This window comes from Phyllostomus discolor, chromosome 9 (genome assembly GCF_004126475.2).
Source record: "Phyllostomus discolor isolate MPI-MPIP mPhyDis1 chromosome 9, mPhyDis1.pri.v3, whole genome shotgun sequence".
Lineage (NCBI taxonomy): Eukaryota > Metazoa > Chordata > Mammalia > Chiroptera > Phyllostomidae > Phyllostomus > Phyllostomus discolor.
The window spans coordinates 91928569-91949262 of record NC_040911.2 but is presented as its reverse complement, the minus strand read 5'-3'; the positions used below and the strand labels follow the sequence as shown (position 1 = coordinate 91949262).

General features: G+C 41.2%; 1 protein-coding gene across 1 annotated transcript in view; it reads left to right on the top strand.

Annotated features, from left to right (window-relative positions):
* Positions 1–20694, top strand: part of CHD6 (chromodomain helicase DNA binding protein 6) — a 169322-nt gene that overhangs the window by 76266 nt on the left and 72362 nt on the right. Inside the window, exons 6-16 of the mRNA XM_028525117.2 lie at positions 3831–3893; positions 4686–4744; positions 5473–5590; positions 9796–9882; positions 10083–10217; positions 10768–10889; positions 12118–12361; positions 13526–13702; positions 14306–14449; positions 17342–17597; positions 18395–18605. Coding sequence (XP_028380918.1) covers positions 3831–3893; positions 4686–4744; positions 5473–5590; positions 9796–9882; positions 10083–10217; positions 10768–10889; positions 12118–12361; positions 13526–13702; positions 14306–14449; positions 17342–17597; positions 18395–18605 — 1616 coding nt within the window. The remainder of the gene's footprint in view (positions 1–3830; positions 3894–4685; positions 4745–5472; positions 5591–9795; positions 9883–10082; positions 10218–10767; positions 10890–12117; positions 12362–13525; positions 13703–14305; positions 14450–17341; positions 17598–18394; positions 18606–20694) is intronic.

Here is a 20694-nt window from a genome sequence, read left to right as displayed (position 1 = left end):
CAGCTAATGTTATATTAAATGGTGTAATTTAATACTTCCCCTTTGAATTCGGGAGTAAGGAGAAGATTCCACTAGTATCACCTATATTGAGAAATATTCTGGAGGTTCTGGCTACTGCAATAAGGAAAAAGAAGAAATAAAAAATTTAAAGATGGAAAGGAAGAAGAAGACTGTCAGTTGTAGATGACATGATTATATGTAGCAGATTCAACAAAATGGACAAACCATTAGAATTAATAAATGTGAATTTAGCTAACTTGTTGGTTAGAAAGACAAAAAATCTATTTTTATAAACTAGCAAGATGAAATTAGGAAACGAGAATTGTAAAATGTCATTTATAATAACATCTGCATATTAGATATCCTGGAATAACTCTCAAAATATACACAGGCTTTCTATAGGAAAAACATTGCTGAAAAATTAGAGAGGACATAAATAAATGGAGCAATATATGACATACATGTATTCATAGTTGTTAAGACGTCTATAATTTAGTCCCAGTCAAAACCTAAGTAGGGTGTATTTGGGTGGAAATTGATAATGGAAATGCAAAAGATTTAGAATATCCAAAGCAATCTTGAAAAAGAACTGAGTTGGAAGACTTGCTATAATCCAGACTTTGTAACAAAGCTACAACAATGAAGTCAGGGTCATGTTGTCATAGAACAAATAGACCGACGGAATGAAACTGATCCGTGCTGCCCGGTGCGGCTGCTCCCAGCCGTTCGTGGCTGGGATGCACTGGAAATACGGCCAGTCCACGTTGAGGTGTGCTTGCTGTAAGTGCAGAGTATACACTGGATTTTAAAGACTTCATAAGAAAAAAGTAAATGTAAATCATTTTATTAATAATTCAATATGATTACATATTGAAGTGATAATATTTTGGGTATATTGGTTTAAATAAACTACATTAAGATCAATTTCATCAGTTTATTTCTACTTTTTCAATGTGGCAACAAGAAAGTTTGGAATCACATATGTGGCTTAACGAAGGACCGAGGCGGCAGCAAGTGTTCCTTAAACAGGACATAAAAATACATGAGAGAAGATTGATAAGGTGGATTATGTAGAGCTTTTGTTCATCAAAAGACACATTTACAGATTGAAAAGACCCATAGATTGGTAGAAAATGTTTATAATCTATATACCTGACAGAGAACTCTTACATAGAAATATGTAAAGATCTCTTGCTAATCGAAATGGAGGGTGATTTTAAAAGCAGGCAAATGGCTTGAATAGGAGCTTGACAGAGACGATGGCTGCGTGGCCTGTAAGCACAGGAAAACGTTTTCAGCATCCCCAGTTATCCAGGAAATGGGAGCTGAAGAGAATACTACACAGTGACTAGAATTAATTTTAAAGACTGACAGCATCAAGTCAACTGAACCACCCATGCATTGCTGGTGGGTATAATTGGGACAGCCACTTTGGGAAAAACTTTTGACAAGATCCATCAACACCAAACATGCAACCAAACTCATAGTCTAGCAGTTTCACTCTATGTATGTATCCAGGCTAAATGAGTGCATTTGTGTAACAAAAGACATGTATAAACATTGGAAGCAACCCAAATATTCCTCGACAGTACAATGGATAAATAAGTGATAGGGTATTAATACAACAAAATACTACACAAAGGAATGAACCACATAATATATGATTCAGTTTACATGAAGTTTAATAATAGGCAAAACTAACCAATAGTGGTAGAAGTCTGAATAGTAGCTACTTCTCATGAGGGCACGAGGGTCTTCCAAACTGTTAAAAGTGTTTTATAACTTGATCTGGGTGGTACTTACACAGATGTGTATTTGTTTATGTAGAAATCCATCTGTTGTACACTCGAGGCCATCAGTTGTACACTTGAGGCCTCTCTGTGCTAGATGTGAAGCATGATGTTGGCATGTCTGGCCATTCCTTGATGATGACTATAGCTCATTTATTTCTGTAAAACTAGTGCATAAACTTAAGACAATAAATAGTATGGAAGAAAATTAGGAAGGAAGTAGGAAGGAAGGAAATTGGTTAGTCTAGTTTCTCTTAACCCACTGCCTGTTCCTTTGCTCACTTTCCACTTGCCATAGAACGCTGTTGATTGGCTACAAGTTTGGGGTAGTGATCTTTACTGCTCAAGAAAGTGCGCTGAGCTTTGGCCTTTGCTGTTAGCCATTCTGATAGTATAGGATAGGTCCAAGTATATGGAGAAGGGGAGACTTTTTAGTTAAGTGATGCGGTTTAAGAATAATAATCGTCTCCAGTCTGTGGTCCTGGTGAGATTGATGCTTTATTTCCATATGTATTTCCTTCTCTTTCTCTCTTCCACTTTTATTTAGCATTAAACAAATAGTTGTTGGTTACCCACTGTTGCATGGCCTTTTTGAGGCATCTAGCTATATCCAGCAGGTTTGTCTCAAGTGGAAGAAGACAAGCAGTGGACAGTCAACTCCCTCCTCTCTTGCTAACATGTGCTAAAGAATCAAGTAGAACAAATACTTAAACAGAAAAACAAAAGGTTTCTCCTTATGTATGGTAGGCACAGTTCACTCATATCTTGTTGAGCTGTGGGAAAAGTCTTGTTATTTTGGATTAACTTCTGCATGGTACTTAGCACAATGCCATGTGTCTAGGGGAATATAATAAATATTTGTAACCTTTGGGGGCATCTGTCAGAACCTGCTGATTTCCATACTTCTTTTCTACCATCTGTCATCTGCCCTCCTCTTTTTTTTTTTAATTAACACTTTTCAGAGAAAAGCTTGATTTAAGATCGTAGAAGACATGATATTTTTTCTAGTGGTATGGCTTTGTGACAATTGAACCCAGAATGGGTAGACTGAAGACAGTGATGTGCAGAATAAACCATCCTTTTGGGAAGTTCTGATCAGGCACACAAATAGTTATTTTGAGAGTAAGGATTGTTGTGATGAGCATTCTTTTTATATACAGTTCTGAGTCTCATATCATGGTAAGTAATAGATCTGGAAAGGTCATATAGTGCATAGAAAACCACTGGAATAAAACTGCTTAAAACACTAGAAAGAATTTTAAATGCTAGTGTGTTCCGGCTCAGTGCATCCTTTCTTTAAGTTTGTCATCTTTAATGCAGATTTTTAAAAATCACATACTCTGTAGAAACATATTTCATGGAGATCAGAAGCCTAGCGATGGTGATGTGTATATAGGGAAAGAGAGGAAGGAATTAATTGTTTTCAATTGGAATTTGTAGTCAAAGGTTCATCAGTTGAAACAGTCTTTTCCAGGTACAGAGGGGAAAGATGGTACAATTTAGAAGGGAATAATTACACCCTCATTTGCATAGTGCTTACTCTCCAAAAATGTTTTCATGTGACATTTTGTCCTCTCAGTAACTCAGCGAGATAAGAATTTTTAACTCCTATATTAATAGATTTTGAAACCATGAGGTGTTAATGGACTCGCCCAAAGTCGGTAGGCATTAAAACTGGGACCTTCGGATTCTAAAGCCCCCAGACGCTCTTGTGTTACAGCTTGCCGAAGATCGAGGCAATGTCTGGGTGTGTGGGCAGAGGAGGGAAGTCCTAGGACCAATTCTAGTGTTGCTAAAGGCAGATCTGAAGAGAATACCTTCTCAGTGCATGTGTGTTGGAGAGTAGGGGGAGTAGGGTTGTGCCCAGAAGTTAGAAGGTTTTCTGTTTTTTGATCACTCTGTGGTCTGACAGGAGGGAGGCCTTGGCATTCAAAGGTGAACTTCTGATGCGATAGTATCTGTTGTAGTGGTTCTTAACAGAATTATTTCTTGGATTCTGTGGTGCCAGTGATTCTCTTTCTTTTTAACTCCCACCTCCAGGAGCCTCCAGAAGATGACGCAAATATCATTGAGAAGATCCTGGCATCTAAGACTGTCCAGGAGGTCGGTGGCTTTTACATCACCAGCACTGATGATACCCTCTGTGGAGAGAGATTTGGTTAGAGGACCTGGAATGGTCATTCCTGGCTGGAGTGAGAGCTAGGCATGAACATTGTCTGGCTAGTCAATACTTATCTTTACACCCCCCCCCCCCCCCAGAAGAGCTTTAGGACATAAAATTTTCAGATGTTTGAGAATGGCCCAAACTGATTTTTTTCCTCCACTGTGATCCTAGCAGGAGATGTTTATCCCTTAGTTTCTGATGTAAACGTTGTGGGGTCCTTTCCTTTAGATATATGAGGGCCGTTGTAGGGATCCTCTAGAGAAAGGTCCTGAGTGGAAGAGTATGTGGGCGCCAGTCAGAGCACTACACACTTGCAGTATTTACGAAAGTACCCGTTCTTTGTTTGAGAGTGAATGCCGTAGTGTGTTAGGGCGGTAGTCGAGGGGCTCCAGAGATAATACATATTCTTACTTCTGTGCCAGGCTCTGCTCCTGATAGGTCTCAGAGCCCTGGGGCAGTTTGAGCTTATCAGCTGAATGCTTTTGTAGCCTGGACCTTGGAAGGACACCAGAAGGATCTCTTTTTTTCTTACCTTATTGCTAGCTGTGTATTCAGCCTTGATAAACCTGCTCAATAGCTATTAGAAAAACACCTGGCGAAATGAACATATCCTTGAGAAATCTGTATTAAAACCAGGCTGAGGTATTGATTTACCTGTTTTCTTTGGGCACGTAAAGATGATCTGCAGGGATCACCTGTACGTGGGTTGATTAACTTGCTCTTGGTTACAGGTTCACCCAGGAGAACCCCCATTCGACTTGGAGCTATTCTACGTTAAGTATAGAAATTTGTACGTCTACTTAATACATTATTTGTATTTGAATTTTATATGCATAAAACTTAGTTTCCCTATCACAGCATCATCCATATTTCCCCAGAATGGCCCCTAGGGCATGATTCATGGATTTAGTTGACTCAGTCCACCTTAGGTGGTGGTGCTCAACTTTGGCTTCACACAGAACCACCCAAGAACTTTAAAACAACTGAAGTCCTTGTTCTCCTCAAGATCTGTTGACTGAGACCCTAAGAATAGTCCCCAAAATTGTTTTTTTAAAAAACTTCCTGTGTGATTCTCATTTGCACCCAGGGTAGAGAACCACTATTCTTATAGCCTATACCTTTTTCCCCTCATTTTTCTCTAGTTCTCTGCTATGTGCCCACTTTCACTAACGTGTATTATTACACAGTCATTGCTTGATCATTGTATGTGCCTTGACTGGGGGTCAAATCTGCAGCCTTGGCTTATTAAGACGATGCTCTAACCAACTGGGCGACTGGGCCAGGACTCCGAGCCAATTTCTGTGGAAGCCACAGAGTGCTCCATTGCTTGGAATTGTTGCGTGGTGTCTTTTGTTTCTACCCTTAAGGGCAAAACCCTTCAAGGCCCAATCTCCAGCAGTTTCACAGCAGATCACTCAGTTGCTTCTGTGTTAGATGGTTATCATGTATTGAAACACTTTAAAGTTTAGTGATACGCCAGTTCTCTTCTTATGTCACAATTTATGTGTCGTTGGACAGCTCCTACTTACACTGTAAATGGGCCACAATGGAAGAGCTCGAAAAGGACCCTCGCATTGCACAGAAGATAAAGCGATTCAGGAATAAACAAGCCCAGATGAAGCACATTTTCACTGAGGTGAAGCAATGTTTACTGACTAATTTGAGCACCGCTTTTCTTGCAGTATTAAATAGTGGGTGTAAGTTTCTTAAAATTGAAGTTTTGAGCAGATCTGTTGCTGTAGTCGAATTGCTAAGTGTGCACTAGATTTGTAGCAAAAACTAGTCCAGACTTAAGCCAAAGAAAACAAATTATCCACTAAGGTATAAGGAGCAAATCTTGCAAAGACTGACAGCCCATAAGAGCGTGCAGAATACTTGGTCAGAATACTAGTAAACAGCTAGGGCTGGGGGAATGCGCACACAACTCTTTCATCCTCCCCCACCCCCAAAAGGCAATTCCAAAAAGACCTAAAGTTTGAAGTGAAAAATAAAAAAAGCAAAGCCAAATGCAGAAAATAAATAAATTTATATAAAATGGGAATTTATAAATAATGTGCCTATAGCAAGAGGAAAGAATGGTGGATTTGGATGTTAAACAAATCTACAGTATCTATACATTAGAAACTACTACAAACCTTAAATATTATGTATGTGTACATATTTCCTAATTGTGTGTGTGTATGTGTATGTATACATACATACATAGTAATTAGAAAATAGGGATATTCATTATGCATACAAAGTTTCTAATTATATACATGCACATATACCTACGTAACAGTATAAATTTTTTATCTAGTATGAGAACCTTCCTGTTCATATTTTTACACCTGCACATACATATGCATATGACTGGTAGTTTAATACGAAATGCTCTTCTAATTAAGAAGAATATAAAATCCCCAAATAGAAAAAACGGGCAAATTAACCATACAAAAATGTAGTCAGTTTCTCTAGTAGCCAAGGAAACATAGAGTAAAATGGGAACCTTACAGCTTTCTCTTATAAAGTAAGCATCACCCTGTGCTGGCGAGGGTGTGGGGGAGGGTTGTTCACACACCGCTGGGTGGGGACAGAGCTTCGTGAGGCCTGTGGGGAGAACAGAGTGCCAGCCGACACCCCAGAATCTGCACATCCTCCATCCCAGCAGTTCTGTCATTTATTTTAAGGAAACTATCAAGTCTTTGTGCAAAGATCAAACAATGATAAACAGTTGTTTATATTGATGAAAAATTGAAAACAAAATGTTAAATAATAGGTAATTGTTAAATTATGTCTATCCCACAGAATGGAGTACTGTGCAGCTAGTAAAAATGATATTGGAAAATAATTACTAATGACAGAAAGTCTCTTCTCTGGCTGATGGGATTGTGGTACTTTCTATTTTCTTATTTTTTAACGTGTGATTTTTCAATATTATTTTGATCACTTTTGACAAAAAGAAGCAGTAGAAGTTATTCTTAAAATGTAGTCGTACGTACCAGACTTCAGGTGTGCACTCCCATGCCATCAAGTAGTAGTAAATTGCTGCACATACTTACCAGCTCATTCTTCATGTCGTACTCCTTTTTCTCGAGTGACAAAAATAGTGTTAGGATAACGGCAGTGAGCATTCTTCTCATCCCCGTGTGGGGTTCTTCCTCTTTAGCCTTAGTGTTTGGCCCCGTCTTCTCCATAGTTACCCCACAACCTGCGAGAGATTTTTTCCCATGGCATTGTTTCTCTGACAGACAGTTGGGGAAAGGAAGGCGGCGGCGAGAATTAGAAAACCATCTCGAAACCCCATTGGATACTTTCCCTCTCTTCTTGGAACATTTTTTTCTCACCCCTATTGTAGCACGTATTTGCAGTGTAGTGACTTGTTCACAACGTGTGTGTATCTTCCACTTGGTGCCCCATGAGACGGACAGGGCCCCTGCCTTCCTCCCGTTTCTGTCCCCAGCACTGGGCACAGGGTCAGTGCCCAGGAATTGTTTTGCTTGTCCCAGGTAAGTGAGGAGGGTTTGCCAAATGCCGTTTGTTACTCTGCTCCAGAACCTCCAGTTCTTCCCATTTCCCTGGAATAAAGTCCAAGTTCCTTAATATAGCCTACCAAGCTCTGTGTGTCTGTTTTCTGATTTATTCCCAAGGGAATGAGTTTTCTTTGGTTGGGAATAGGGAGAAGAAATTGTGTTAGGACTTAAAGAAATAATGCAATAGCACTGTTGTGGGGAGGAAAGGCTTTGAGAAGACTGGGGACATCACGAAATTAAGAAGTGATAGTGGAGTGTAGTTCCTATAACACTGTCTTTGGTCTTGACCTATTTAATGTTTTTATTAATGATTTGGATAATTGATATTCCTATAAAATACATAGTAACTTAGTTTTGGGTAGAGCATCTTCATATCCACTATTCCCCGGCACTTCATGAGGTCGCCGGGGGAGAGGGTAGCCATGCGAAGGAGACTCCGGCTCAAGGGACATCAAGTTCCCACGCTCCATAGGGGTGGAGGCCTTCTAACTGAAACCCAAATTCTTTCCGGAAAGCAGACCCAACTCTGGCAGGAGAAACAACAAAATCAAAGTTCAGGTTTGCCTGGACAGGTCGGGATGAATGAAATAAAATGGCAATAAAATGTAATGTCATGCATTTGCATTTCAAGATTTCTACAATTAGAGTGGGGAGAACAACTGGACAGCAGTCCTGGGGAGAAAAGATATTTATTGCCAGTGCAATTGCAAGTTTACTATGAGTCAAGAGTGGGGTGTAGCTGCTTAAAAAGTAACATTAATCCTACGCTGCACCAGTGGCACAGTCGTGGTGTGCCTTTGCTGTTTTCATTCCTAAGTGTTATGTTTATTTTTGGGCACCAGGATTCAGTGAGGGGTGCTGCAAATCTGAGAGGCATAGCCGAGAGATTGAGAACAAAGGTGGAAGGAGGACTGCTCGGTGCTAGGAGCCCGGGCTCTGGAGCAAGACCCCCTACACACACACACACACACACACACACGGCTGGGTGGCCTTGCAGAGCCTCCTGCGGACTCAGTAGCCTCATCTGTACTAAAACCAGAATTTCTAAGAGTATCAACCTCACAGAATACCTCGGAGGACTGAATGACACAGTGTTTACAGAAGTGCTTAGCACGGTGCCTGGCCCATAGTCACTGTTCCACATGTGTTAGCTCTGTGTCCTTAAGGGATCTGGAAGCGTGGCACCTGAGGAACAGTCGGACACCTGCGGTTATCTAACCCAGATAGGGAGGAGATTGTCGAAGAGCCAACCCAGGGAGGAGAGACTCGACTTGGTTACTGCTGCTGTAGGGGAGGCAGTTCACACCAGCGAGTCACAGTTACCGGACAGAAATTAGACTATAATTTAATAGTAATAACAATAAAGATCATGCTGCTACTGCTGAACAGGCAGAGGTAAAACTGTCTTGGCAGTGGGTCAGGTCTGTTTTTGAACATGGGAATAGATGAATCCGAGCATGGATTTGCCAGGAATGCTGTAAAAAGTACTCCTGCATTGAGTAGAAGATGAAACTGGGTAGCAGGTAACGTGCCTTCCAGCTTAAAGGGCAATAAGAACATTCCAGCAGTCGAGGAGGCGGGCTTCTGGCTAAGAAAGGCCTGGTAAACACTCTGGTCCTCGCAGCTCTGTGACCTTGGTTACGTTCCTTAGACTCTCTGAGTCGGTTTTCTCATCTGTAATTATAGCACCTACTGCATAAAATAGTTTTGAGACTTAAATGGAAGTATTTAGCATAACTCCAGACACACATTAAGTATTTCTAAGTGCTGTTTATTATTGTTTTGTAAGTACCCTTTTTTGAAGTGTAAAGTACATAAAGGTAAATCCAAGGGCACATACAACTCAGTGAATTTTTGCAGAATAAACACACCTGTGTAACCACTGCCCAGACCAGGAGATAGAACATTATCTCTGCCCCAGAAGCTCCCTCACACCTCCTCCCAGTGTTGGCTGTTATTGCTGTTGGTATTAAGAAGAAAAAGAAACTGTAATTCTGAGTTTTCACAGGTGCTTTTTGGAACAGGGAGCAGTGAGCAAAGAGCGCCCTCTTTGTGCTGACTTTTGCATGCACTGCAGCGATCAACAGGAAAGCCTCGCCCTGGCCGAGGTGCAGCCCTTGCGGTGTGGCTGGTTCCTTTCAATGTAGCCATGGCGGTCAGGGTTTAGGGACCGTGAAGAATGTCTGTGAGGTGACTTCTGTCCTCAGGTGAACCACTTCATGTGTTTCCTGATTGGGCCCAGAATAGGGGGTCCCTTAGAGATAAAACACTGGAAGTGGGATTGAGGGCACGAGGCCACTTGTAAACTCTTCTCCTCTGTTTGCATTAGCCTGATGAAGATTTGTTCAACCCAGACTATGTAGAAGTTGATCGCATCTTGGAGGTGGCCCACACCAAGGATGCAGAAACAGGCGAGGTGGGTGTCTCGTTGTGTTGACTCTCCGAAAGTATCTCCCCTTCTTACCTCGTATTTTACTTGTTTGTTAACATGTGGTGTCTGTTTGAATGGCATCTGTGTGTTGTACTGTAGGGTGGTTTTCCAAGGGTTGGCCAGAGAGTGATCGACTCCTTTAATCTAGGGGGAAGCACATAAGTTTCTCTCCTGTTTCCCGCCAGGAAGTGACGCATTATCTGGTGAAGTGGTGCTCACTGCCTTACGAAGAAAGCACGTGGGAGCTAGAGGAAGACGTGGACCCTGCTAAAGTTAAAGAATTCGAATCTCTTCAAGTCCTCCCTGAAATTAAGCATGTGGTAATCTGTCAGTTATATGTAGAAACTGATGTTTCATACAGAAAGATAAAGTAGTAAGACTGTTACTGTATTTACAGAGAATTTAAGGAATTTGCAATTTTGATTATATAGACTTTTCGTCTGATTTCCTGACTCTAGAAACTAATCAAAATATTTGACCCACTGCACTTTCCTGAGCTGACACCACAGGCACAAAGAAATAAATAGAAATTCTGTCTATAGAAACCAGAAACTTGACTAATGTTAGATTGAGGGGAAATTAAAATGTAGGTGGGAGTGACAGCTAAGAGTTTCAGTAAAACAATATAATGCAAGGTCTAGGAGGGTCTGTTTCTCTTCTTCATTAATTACTTACAAATTTTAGAGAGGTGTTCTTAGTTTAATCCGGTGAAGCCTAGAAAACGGAGGGCTGCACGTTCGTCAGAAAAGAGTCACTGCAGTTTGAAGCCAGCTTTAGGGCAGTGTCTTGGGATTTACCACCTTCCCCAATCTTGTTGTACTTATGGAAGGTCACTCTCTACGTATTGTGCTCTCTGCTTTTTCCCACTAGGAGCGGCCTGCTTCGGACTCCTGGCAGAAACTTGAGAAGTCTCGCGAGTATAAGAACAGTAATCAGCTCCGGGAGTACCAGCTGGAGGGAATGAACTGGCTTCTTTTTAACTGGTATAACAGGTGAGGATCCAGAACCATTCCTCTCTTCACGGATGAATTTCTTACCAAACGCTTGTACCTGGAGGTGGGCAGCAGCCTTGGCCAGCGCAGAGTAGCAGCGGCAGAGCAGGGGAGAGTGCAGCGCGGCCAGGGGTTTCGGCCGGAGTCTCGCGCATCGGTCATACCAGGACTTTATTTTTATGCCGGGTGTTTCTCTGGCGAAAAGAAACTGTCTTTATACAGCATCGACTTTGTGCTCTTTGTTTTTCTTTGTCGGTGCATCCAAAAGGTTAGGCTCTACCTAAGGTTATGCTCAAAAGTGTGTTTTAAATGTGTTTTCTATCTCCAAGTCTTTAGCAAAACCGGCTTTAAAGGGTAATAGGTCTGGATTCTAGCCTCAACTCCGCTGCTCGCGTGTGAGTCACAGATGTTCTGGACTTGCCCCGTAATTCTCAGATTGTACTCTTTCTTTATGCTCTAGTTCCTATCAGAATTTGATAAAACAGATGAAAGTCGAGAAAGATGGGTTGAAATTTTCTTAACATTCTAGAATGTCCCTAGTACTGATTTTAAAGACAGCATGTTGTAATGGAAGGCACACCAAGAGGGGACTCTGGAGATGTGTGTTCTAGTGTAGTTTCTGCCACTCTGTCACAGTGCCACTCGGAGCACAGCACTCAGCGTGGCTTTCCAGGTCTTAGGGTGCCATCTGTGCAGTGGAGGGGGAGACCGGGTGGGGGCCACACCCTTTCAAATGTCCCAGCTCTGGACAGTCTGTGACCCTGCATCACTGGAAGAGACCAATATTTTTACTCTGATTGGGAATTTATTATGTGGGTTAAGTTTGACCTTTGATAACACAAAGGATAAACAATGAGAATCCTGTAACTTATCTTTTTATTTTGCTTTGGTTTCCATGAAGTTTGTTAGGTACAGAAACTGGCTTTGGTTTAAGGCATATTTTTGTTCTCTATTATTTTAATGTTTAGTATTTTTAGATTATATTTAAATGGACCCATTTAGTGTATTTTCTCACAACTTTTGTCATAGTCCCATTTTGGAAGAATAGGGCATGAACGGTAATAATAAAAATTTGCCTCAGTTGTATGTCTGGAAAATACTGATTATGCCTTTACTGACTACCTTCCATGTCAGGGTGTGCTTCCCAAGTATCTTTTTAGTTGTAATCAACCCCTGCCTCTTTTCTACATTGATGATGAATCACCTGTATTTACTTCTTACTCTGCAGAAAAAACTGTATTTTGGCTGATGAGATGGGCCTAGGGAAGACCATCCAGTCCATCACATTCCTTTCAGAAATATTCCTTAGAGGAGTTCACGGCCCTTTTCTCATCATCGCCCCTCTCTCCACTATCACTAACTGGGAGCGGGAGTTCCGGACGTGGACAGAGATGAACGCCATCGTGTACCACGGCAGCCAGATCAGCAGGCAGATGATCCAGCAGTATGAAATGGTGTACAGAGACGCGCAGGTGAGCCTGACACGAAGCAAGCACAAAGGCCCAGCGACACCCCGACGTCTTCTGGAGTTGTGACACTCTGTACCTCAGGTTGCTGTTGACTGACCCCTGTCTTTACTGAGGCAGACTTCTTGTTCTTCCCTGGTAGTATAATCTATGAGAAAACACAAATTTATAGGACATGCTTGCCACTCTCGGAGATATTCCAGAGGTTCTTTTTAAGGACTCTGAAAACTTGGCTTCTTGGTTGGCTTATGAAGTTGCTTTTACATAACAAAAATTTTGTCTGTATTGTTATATGCTCAGTGAAGAAAGTGAGCAGAAAAGTCAGGTATGGAGAATGGGCATCCAGCCAGGGAATTTGGAGAGAGGGTAACATCTGACAGGGAAGGATAAAGAGAAAACAGGATTCCCGTTGTTAAAAGCACAATAGAATTTTTAAAAAGCTTTTATTAAGTATAAGAACTTTGTTGAGTATTGCCTGCATGCTTGTCTTGGGCATTTGGTTTTATAATTAATCGAGGTGAAAATTAAATGAATCTAATCAGAGGAAAGCCAGCCAGGAGCTTCTGTGACAGGAGATGCCTGGAAGGAACTGGCAGTGTGCTCTGTCTAACGTGATGCGGCTCTGCTCTTTAACGGTGATGGCAACACCGAGACGGGCTGAAAGACAAACGTGTGCCCTGCCCGGTAGCACTGGTCCCAGGCAAATCAAGATCATTACTTTGAACATGTACTGGACCCCAAGTTTAAAAGTTGAAACTAATTATATCTGAAAAGTAGCAAAGAAGGTTCCTTGGGCTTTCAAGCTGTGCATGGTTTAGACAGACTCATGACGGGGAATGTGTGAATCAACACCCATCTGCTTTCCTTATCTTGGCAATTAATAAATGAAAACCTCCCTTGCTGTGCCTTCTGCACTGCTCATCTGTCTCACCTTTGTGAGGGCACGTGCTCTCTTGCTTCTGTTTCATCGATGTAATGAGATCTGTCTCTCGTCTAAATAGCTGGTTCATTCTTATGGTCTCTTTTCTCAAATGAGAAAGAGCAATGCTTATTGGCTTCTCACCTAGGTCCTAGCATTTATAGTGCTGTCTCCTCTGGTCCAGCTGATGCCCATTAGCTGAATTCTAGAGCCGTGGTGTAAAGCTTTGCCTGCTGTTGTATCATCCTCAGGGAAACCCCCTTTCAGGAGTCTTCAAGTTCCATGTCGTCATCACAACATTTGAGATGATCCTGGCAGACTGCCCGGAGCTGAAGAAGATTCACTGGAGCTGTGTGATCATTGATGAAGCCCATAGACTGAAGAACAGGAACTGCAAACTTCTGGAAGGTCTCAAGCTTATGGCCCTGGTGAGAATTGCAAGCTCTTTATATGAACAGAGGTTGCTTCTCTTCACTGTGGAGGAAGCCTGCTTTAGCCACTCTGCAGGTAGCTTACTTGTACATAGTCTGTTTACTCTAGGTTGTCTTTTTGCCCTCCATAGCTGATAGTGTAGGAACCAGATGTTTTTCAGTTATGAACTGGTCGCCACAGATTGATTCCAAAGGGACCTAGGGGAGTCTTAAATACCATGTCATCTGTGACCTGGAAATGTAAGATGTTCTGGTTTGTTTCTACGTCCCTGAATGATCTGGTACCAGAGATGATGGCCTTTTAACATCATTGTTTGGCACAGCGGCCAGTATGTGGTGGAAAGGCACTCAATACTATTGAATGAATGAATGAATGAATGGTTGTTTAATTATCATAAAATGCTGCTGGATTAGTAATGTGAAAGGAAAGTTGATCTCTCTTTTGACTATACTCCCATGAAATGTTGACACTCCATCTTTTCATTAAAGCAAAACAGAATTGCTCACACTGAGCATAGAATGCCCTGGCTGCATTTTCCTACCAACACATACTGTGTGGGGAGCCCCCCGCTGCTCATCATGTGGTGTTCCTTTGTGCAGGAACACAAAGTGCTGCTCACTGGGACGCCCTTGCAGAACTCGGTGGAGGAGCTCTTCAGTTTGCTCAATTTTCTGGAGCCATCACAGTTTCCTTCAGAGACTGCTTTCTTGGAGGAGTTTGGAGATCTGAAAACAGAGGAACAGGTAAACCGGGGCCTGAAGGATTGCGGGTTCATTGTGATGATTACCGTCACCACGTGGAAAGAACAAGCCACTGTGGGTCCAGGAGTTAGCAAGTTCTGATTTCCTTTAGTTGATGTATTTGTGCGTTTATGTTGAGGAGGGTGAGCCGATTATTAGCAATTTGTATTACTCCAGAGAAGATATGAACCAGCATCTCAAATATCTTTTGTTAACATATCAGGTCTCTAGCCATCAGTGATCTCATATGTTAGTTTGATGATTTTGCTCATAGCTCTGATTTTAGGACTGTGGTGCTTTCTTCTGCTTCCCCCATTTGTCATCCTTCCTCCTCCATAATTGGCAACATAACTCCCAGGCTTATGTTTTAGTACAACAGAATACTCATAAGCAGTGAGGAAAAGAAGGCAGTCATATACTAGAGTAGTTGGTAAGTCCAACTTTGTCCATATCAACTAAATTTCCACAATTTTCAAAGATCTGGTCCTGAGCCTGGCTTATTGGACTCAAAGCTGAGTCAGAACAACTGACATGAACAAATAGCTATCTACTGTGGGTAGAAATCTCTACTAGGGATTACAGAAATAAGCCAGACAAGTTTAAATGCCCCAAGAGGAACAAACAATAGAATTGGGGACTTTGTGGGAGAGGTAGGTCACTTCTGTCTGAGAAACAGGAAAGACTCCATGAAGAGATTACAATTTGAAAGTAAACTTGGAAGAGTAGCTAAGTTTCCAGTAGGAGAGAAGAGAGATAGGAAACTACTTTACATAGGAAAAACTGAAATTTATTATTTACTAAGTGGAATTTCTTTGGGAGTAGTGAATCATCTGAGTCAGCTGGAAACAGGATGGAAGATTGGAGTATGAGGGCAGAGCAGTTTAGGGTTCTGGCGTGGGAAGATCTGGAAAGACAGGATGGAGAATTCAGTAGGTAGTAGGGAAGCAGTGCAAGGCTTTGACTGCAGGAGCGATATAATTAGTTCTGCTAACTAATCTCGCAGTGGTGTGAGAGTGGGTTGGGGCAGAGAATCTGGGGACTGCGAAGGCTTGGGAATTTCACTAACAGATGTCAAGGGTACACTCTGTGGTTCCAATCTGTTTGTTTCTGCTTCTGTGGCAAGTCAGACTTTGAGAGCAATGACTAATCAAACTGAATTCCACATCTGAACATGTGCAGTATCTATTGATCTTTCAAAAGCCAGCACCAACCCTCTCCATTTTTTGGACCATTAGAAGCGCATCCTTTCCTCCCATTGCACTTATTTTGTGGTATGCATTTTTTCTTCTTCCTAGACTATGACCTCCTTGAGGAAAAGGCCACATCTTCTCCAAAGTTGTGTTTGTTGTATTGACCAGCACAGTGTCTGGCACATAGTATACCCTAAATGATCCCAGGTATGAACCGAGTGAAGGGCAGACGTCGGACCCAGCATGTGGCAGACTGGCATTTGTGCCTGTCCTTAACAATGATCTTGCTGTGTCTTTCCTCTCTGGGTTCTTACACAGTAATTCCGTATCCATTTGGGGGATGAGATTCCTAAGTACCTTGGTTGGCAAAATGAAAGTCTCATAAATGGGCTAGATTTAAGATTGGGGTTAGTTAGAAGAAAAACCACAAAAATGACATAAATGTCTATATTTTAAGTCACAGTAAATAAAAGTTCTAGAAAGCATCTGCTTCCACATTAAAGCACATTTATCATTGTTTAAAATCTGCTCCAGTAAGTAACTCTTCTAAACCACTCTGTCTTCAGAAGCATTGGCACAGTTCACAACTTAATTGTGCAGAATCTGCCCCTTTTAAAATTTTTGAGCAAACCTTTATGACTTGAAACTTGAACTTTTGCACTTCCATTTGCCCTTACTTTATTGTCCCGTCAGGATTAGTCTTACTGCTATAATGTTTTAGCTCAGGGTTAACTTGGGTGCTGTGACTGTGAATCCCTGAATCCCTTCTCTGTCATTGTCTTCTTGGGAAAGGGAGCAAGTGTCCTGGCCAGCGCAGACCCGTGAGTGGAGAGCTGCTGTCCAGGCCTGGGCTGTTGGGAGAACAGAGAAGTCAGAGCAAAGAATACTGTCAGGCTCCAAGTGCCCCTGGTGTGACAGCTGCATGATGGAACGTCACAGTCCTCCTACAGCACTAGCTTTCTGTGTACTGCTCCCCAAACGTGTCTGCTGTCGTTATTTACAAGATGCACAATGAACTGTTTCCAGATTACCTCTACCTTTTTCACCTTGAGATATAATTGACCTAGTAGTTTCAGAGGTATATCTTAATGATTCAGTGTGTGTATATATTATGAAATGATCACCACAGTAAGTCTAGTTAACATCCATCACCACACATAGTTACAAAATTCCTTCCTAGTGATGAGAACTTTTAAGATCTATTCTCGGCAACTTTCAAATACACAGTACAGTGTTATTAACTGCGGTCACCGTGCTGGGCATGCTCAGGACTCACTTAGTTTATAACTGGAAATTTGTGCTCTTGACCACCTTCATCCATTTCACCCATCCCAGATGGCCTCTACTTCTTACTTTGTTCTTGTAGCATCTAAATCGTCCCTTTATGTCACTTGTGCCTCTTAACATGGCTTAAATATTCCTCAGTTAATTGTTGCATATTTGTGAATGTTGGGGAGAGAGAGAGGTTTGTTTTCTCTGTGCTAGAGAATAGGGACTGTCTTTTGTATTTTTCCTTTATAAGGTTGCCACATAGTTTCTGAGTAAATAAAAGTGAATGAAACCAGATCCCTTTTTCCTTTCAGCCTCATGTTCAGGGATCAGTCACGGTCTTTTATTTAGTCTGTTACCACAGTACTGTGCCCCAGAGATCGCAGTGAAGGTTGGAATACCCCGGTAATCATTAAAACGGGATTTCCCTGGACAGGTGAAGAAACTGCAGTCTATCCTAAAACCAATGATGCTTCGGCGGCTGAAAGATGACGTGGAAAAGAACCTTGCCCCCAAACAAGAGACGATTATTGAAGTAGAGCTCACCAATATCCAGAAAAAGTACTACCGTGCCATCCTGGAGAAGAACTTTTCCTTCCTGACCAAGGGGGCAAATCAGCACAACATGCCCAATCTCATCAACACCATGATGGAGCTGAGAAAGTGCTGCAACCATCCCTACCTGATCAACGGTGAGCAGGGGAAGCTGGGAGCCCCTCAGGCCTATGGTGGGGCTCTGCCACACGCTCATGATAACCAGAGGTCTTAGGTATCGAGTTTCCATGAAATGCTAGGATGTATGTGTTCTCACCTTTTTACAGGGTGTTAAACTGAGGTTCAAAGAGATGGATGGATCTTCCTAAGCAGTCTTACTATGTATGTGCACAGCCCCGAGTTTTTATCCCATCTGCCTGTCAGAAGATAGGGATGTTACCATCAGTCTGCTGACCACTGACCCACTCATGGTTTAGCCCGCAAACCATGAGAACAGGGACTCACTGTTCCACTTCAGAACAGGGACGTGCATCACCTCATTGATAAATGGTCACGGCACAATGACATTAAAACTCTAAATAAATGAGCAGTTGCCTGTGCTAATAACATATTGAAACCTTTTTTGTCCTACAATAAAATGTTTTGGTAACATTTTAATCAATACGTGCCTTTTATTTGCTTGTAGCTAAGTTTTATGACATTAAAAGATATGTCTTTTTGTTAACTTTCTGTGAAGGTTTGTTTACTTGCACGAGTCAGCCCTGTATCTCAGATGCTCTCTACCTGGGGAGACTTCCCAGGAGAGCAGAGTGCCCGTTGCCGCTGCAGAGCCGTCGGCTGCGGGCACGGACTGGGGACGCACACACAGCGCTGCCTCGCTGGGGGCGCTGCGGGTCTGGGACCGAAGAATTCGCTTCATTTCTCTGTAATGCAGAGAGCAGCTTTCAGCCTTAGAGTTTGTTCAAGGAATAGTTTTGTTCTTTTTTCCCCCCAGGGGCAGAGGAGAAAATTTTGGAAGATTTCCGGAAAACCCACAGCTCCGATGCCCCTGACTTTCAGCTGCAGGCCATGATTCAGGCAGCAGGGAAGCTGGTGCTGATTGATAAACTGCTCCCTAAGCTGATTGCAGGTGGCCACAAAGTACTCATCTTCTCCCAGATGGTGCGCTGTCTTGATATCCTAGAAGATTACCTCATCCAGAGAAGGTGAGACATGCATGCCAAAGCTGTGTACCCGGTGCTGCGGGCACCTCCTTTTCCTTGGTGCCTTCGTGACTCATTCAGAGATCATGCTTTCACAACAACAAAGTACTTAAAAAGGGAGAAAAGGAATCTTTTCTTAAAGATTCACTAAAATTCAGAATTAAATATATGACTGAGTATATCCAAGTTTAACTCTCTAGCATGAATCTCATAGCCTGTAATGTAGAGCCCTTGCTTTGCTTAAAATAAATATTCTACATGCTTATTTATATTCTCCCTAGTTGGAAGAAACAATTCAAACATCATTAGACAAGGTTAAGAAAATAATGTGTTTACTTTTTTTGTTTTGCTTAATGATGATGAGACAAATACTTCTTGGAAAGCTTCTCTATGTATCAGGTTACTAAAAGAGCATGGTCTGACAACTCACAGAAAAATCATTTGGGATTACTTTATGTCCTTTTCCAGCAAACCCTCCAAGGTATTATGATACACCAGCTATTTATTTTCTTGTTCACACTCCGTAATTTCTTGAACTTAAATCCATTACTCACGAAGGTGAAAAGCCTACAGTGTTACTTGGGTTCTGTGTGGGTATTGCATTTATTATACATTATGTGCTCTACCTTACGTTTCCAGCCCTTGGGATACAGCAGTGATCTGAAGATGATAAATGGATTTTTAAAAACTCTTAATGATAAAAGACTTTTCAAGATCGTAGAAACTTTTAGCCTAGTTATTGCTAAGTTTAAAGGAAATTTTTATTTTCATAAAGTTACAGCCATCTTATTTGTCTTAAATATTTTAGTCCTTGAAGATTCTGTTTGCTCTTATAACATGTAAATCTATAGAAAGTATTAAATAACAAATTTAGTTATGGGATATGCTGACATTTAATGTTACATAAATAATTCTCTGAAATCAGATTACACAATAAAAAATTTTCTCTGAGCCATAGGTTTTTTAGGTAAAGAATTAAGACAATTATTTTTCCTTTGAGGAGGTTGTAATGAATAAATCAAAACTAGTAGCTTTATATTTTATAATTCACTTTGGATTAGGAACCCACTGTCAGAACACTTGCCTTTTTTCAAAAAAAGATTTTATTTATTTATTTTTAGAGAGGGGGGAAGGGAAGGAGAAAGAGAGGGAGAAAAACATCATGTATGGTTGCCTCTCGCGCGCCCCTTGCTGGGGACCTGGCCTGCACCCCAGGCATGTGCCCTGACTGCGAGTTCAACCGCCACCATTTGGTTCACAAGCTGGTGCCCAGTCCATGGAGCTACACCAGCCAGGGCTGGAACAGTTGCTTCTCATAAATACATCATCTTTCTCTTCAGACTATACACAGCTCCTAATTGGCAGTTTGTTTTTTCTAAAGAAGCCCCCCAAATGACTAACAGTATAATTAACACACTTTGACTAAGTACAGGTGTCTTTATTTAGCTCCCTTTATGATATTTTTATTTATTATTTATTGCTTATTTTGTTTTCAAATTACTTAAGTGTTAACAGTTTCTTTTGAAAATATGGGCACATACAACACCACCAGCTGTAGACTTGGGTGTTTATCTTTTTAGTCTTTTTTTCTTTGTTCATACATATATTTAGTTTTGTTCATTTGTTTAAATATTCTACATTCCACTTTGTAACTCACATTTTTATTTAATATATTATGACATTTTTCTTTATAATTATTTTCCTACAACACAGTTTTGGTGAACTCCATGACATTGCGTCTTAAAATTTGTTTTCAATTTTTCAGCATTTCAAGGAACTCTAAATATCTTGTTATATCCATTGTGAATATTTCCAGTTATTTCCTTAGGATAAATTTTAATGTACATTTTTAAAAGCATTTGGTATGTGTTTTAAAAATCCCTGTAGAAAGATATTTAAATTATGGTCCCTTATTTTAGTTTATATTTCAGATTATTGAGAGTGAATATTTTTTCATATATATTATCTATTCATATTTCCTTTTTTGTGAATTGTGTATCTATGTTCTTTCTCCACTTTCTGTCACTCTTTGTCTTTTTTGTTTATTTATAAGAACTGTTTCATTACTTAAGAATATGGTGCATATACTTCC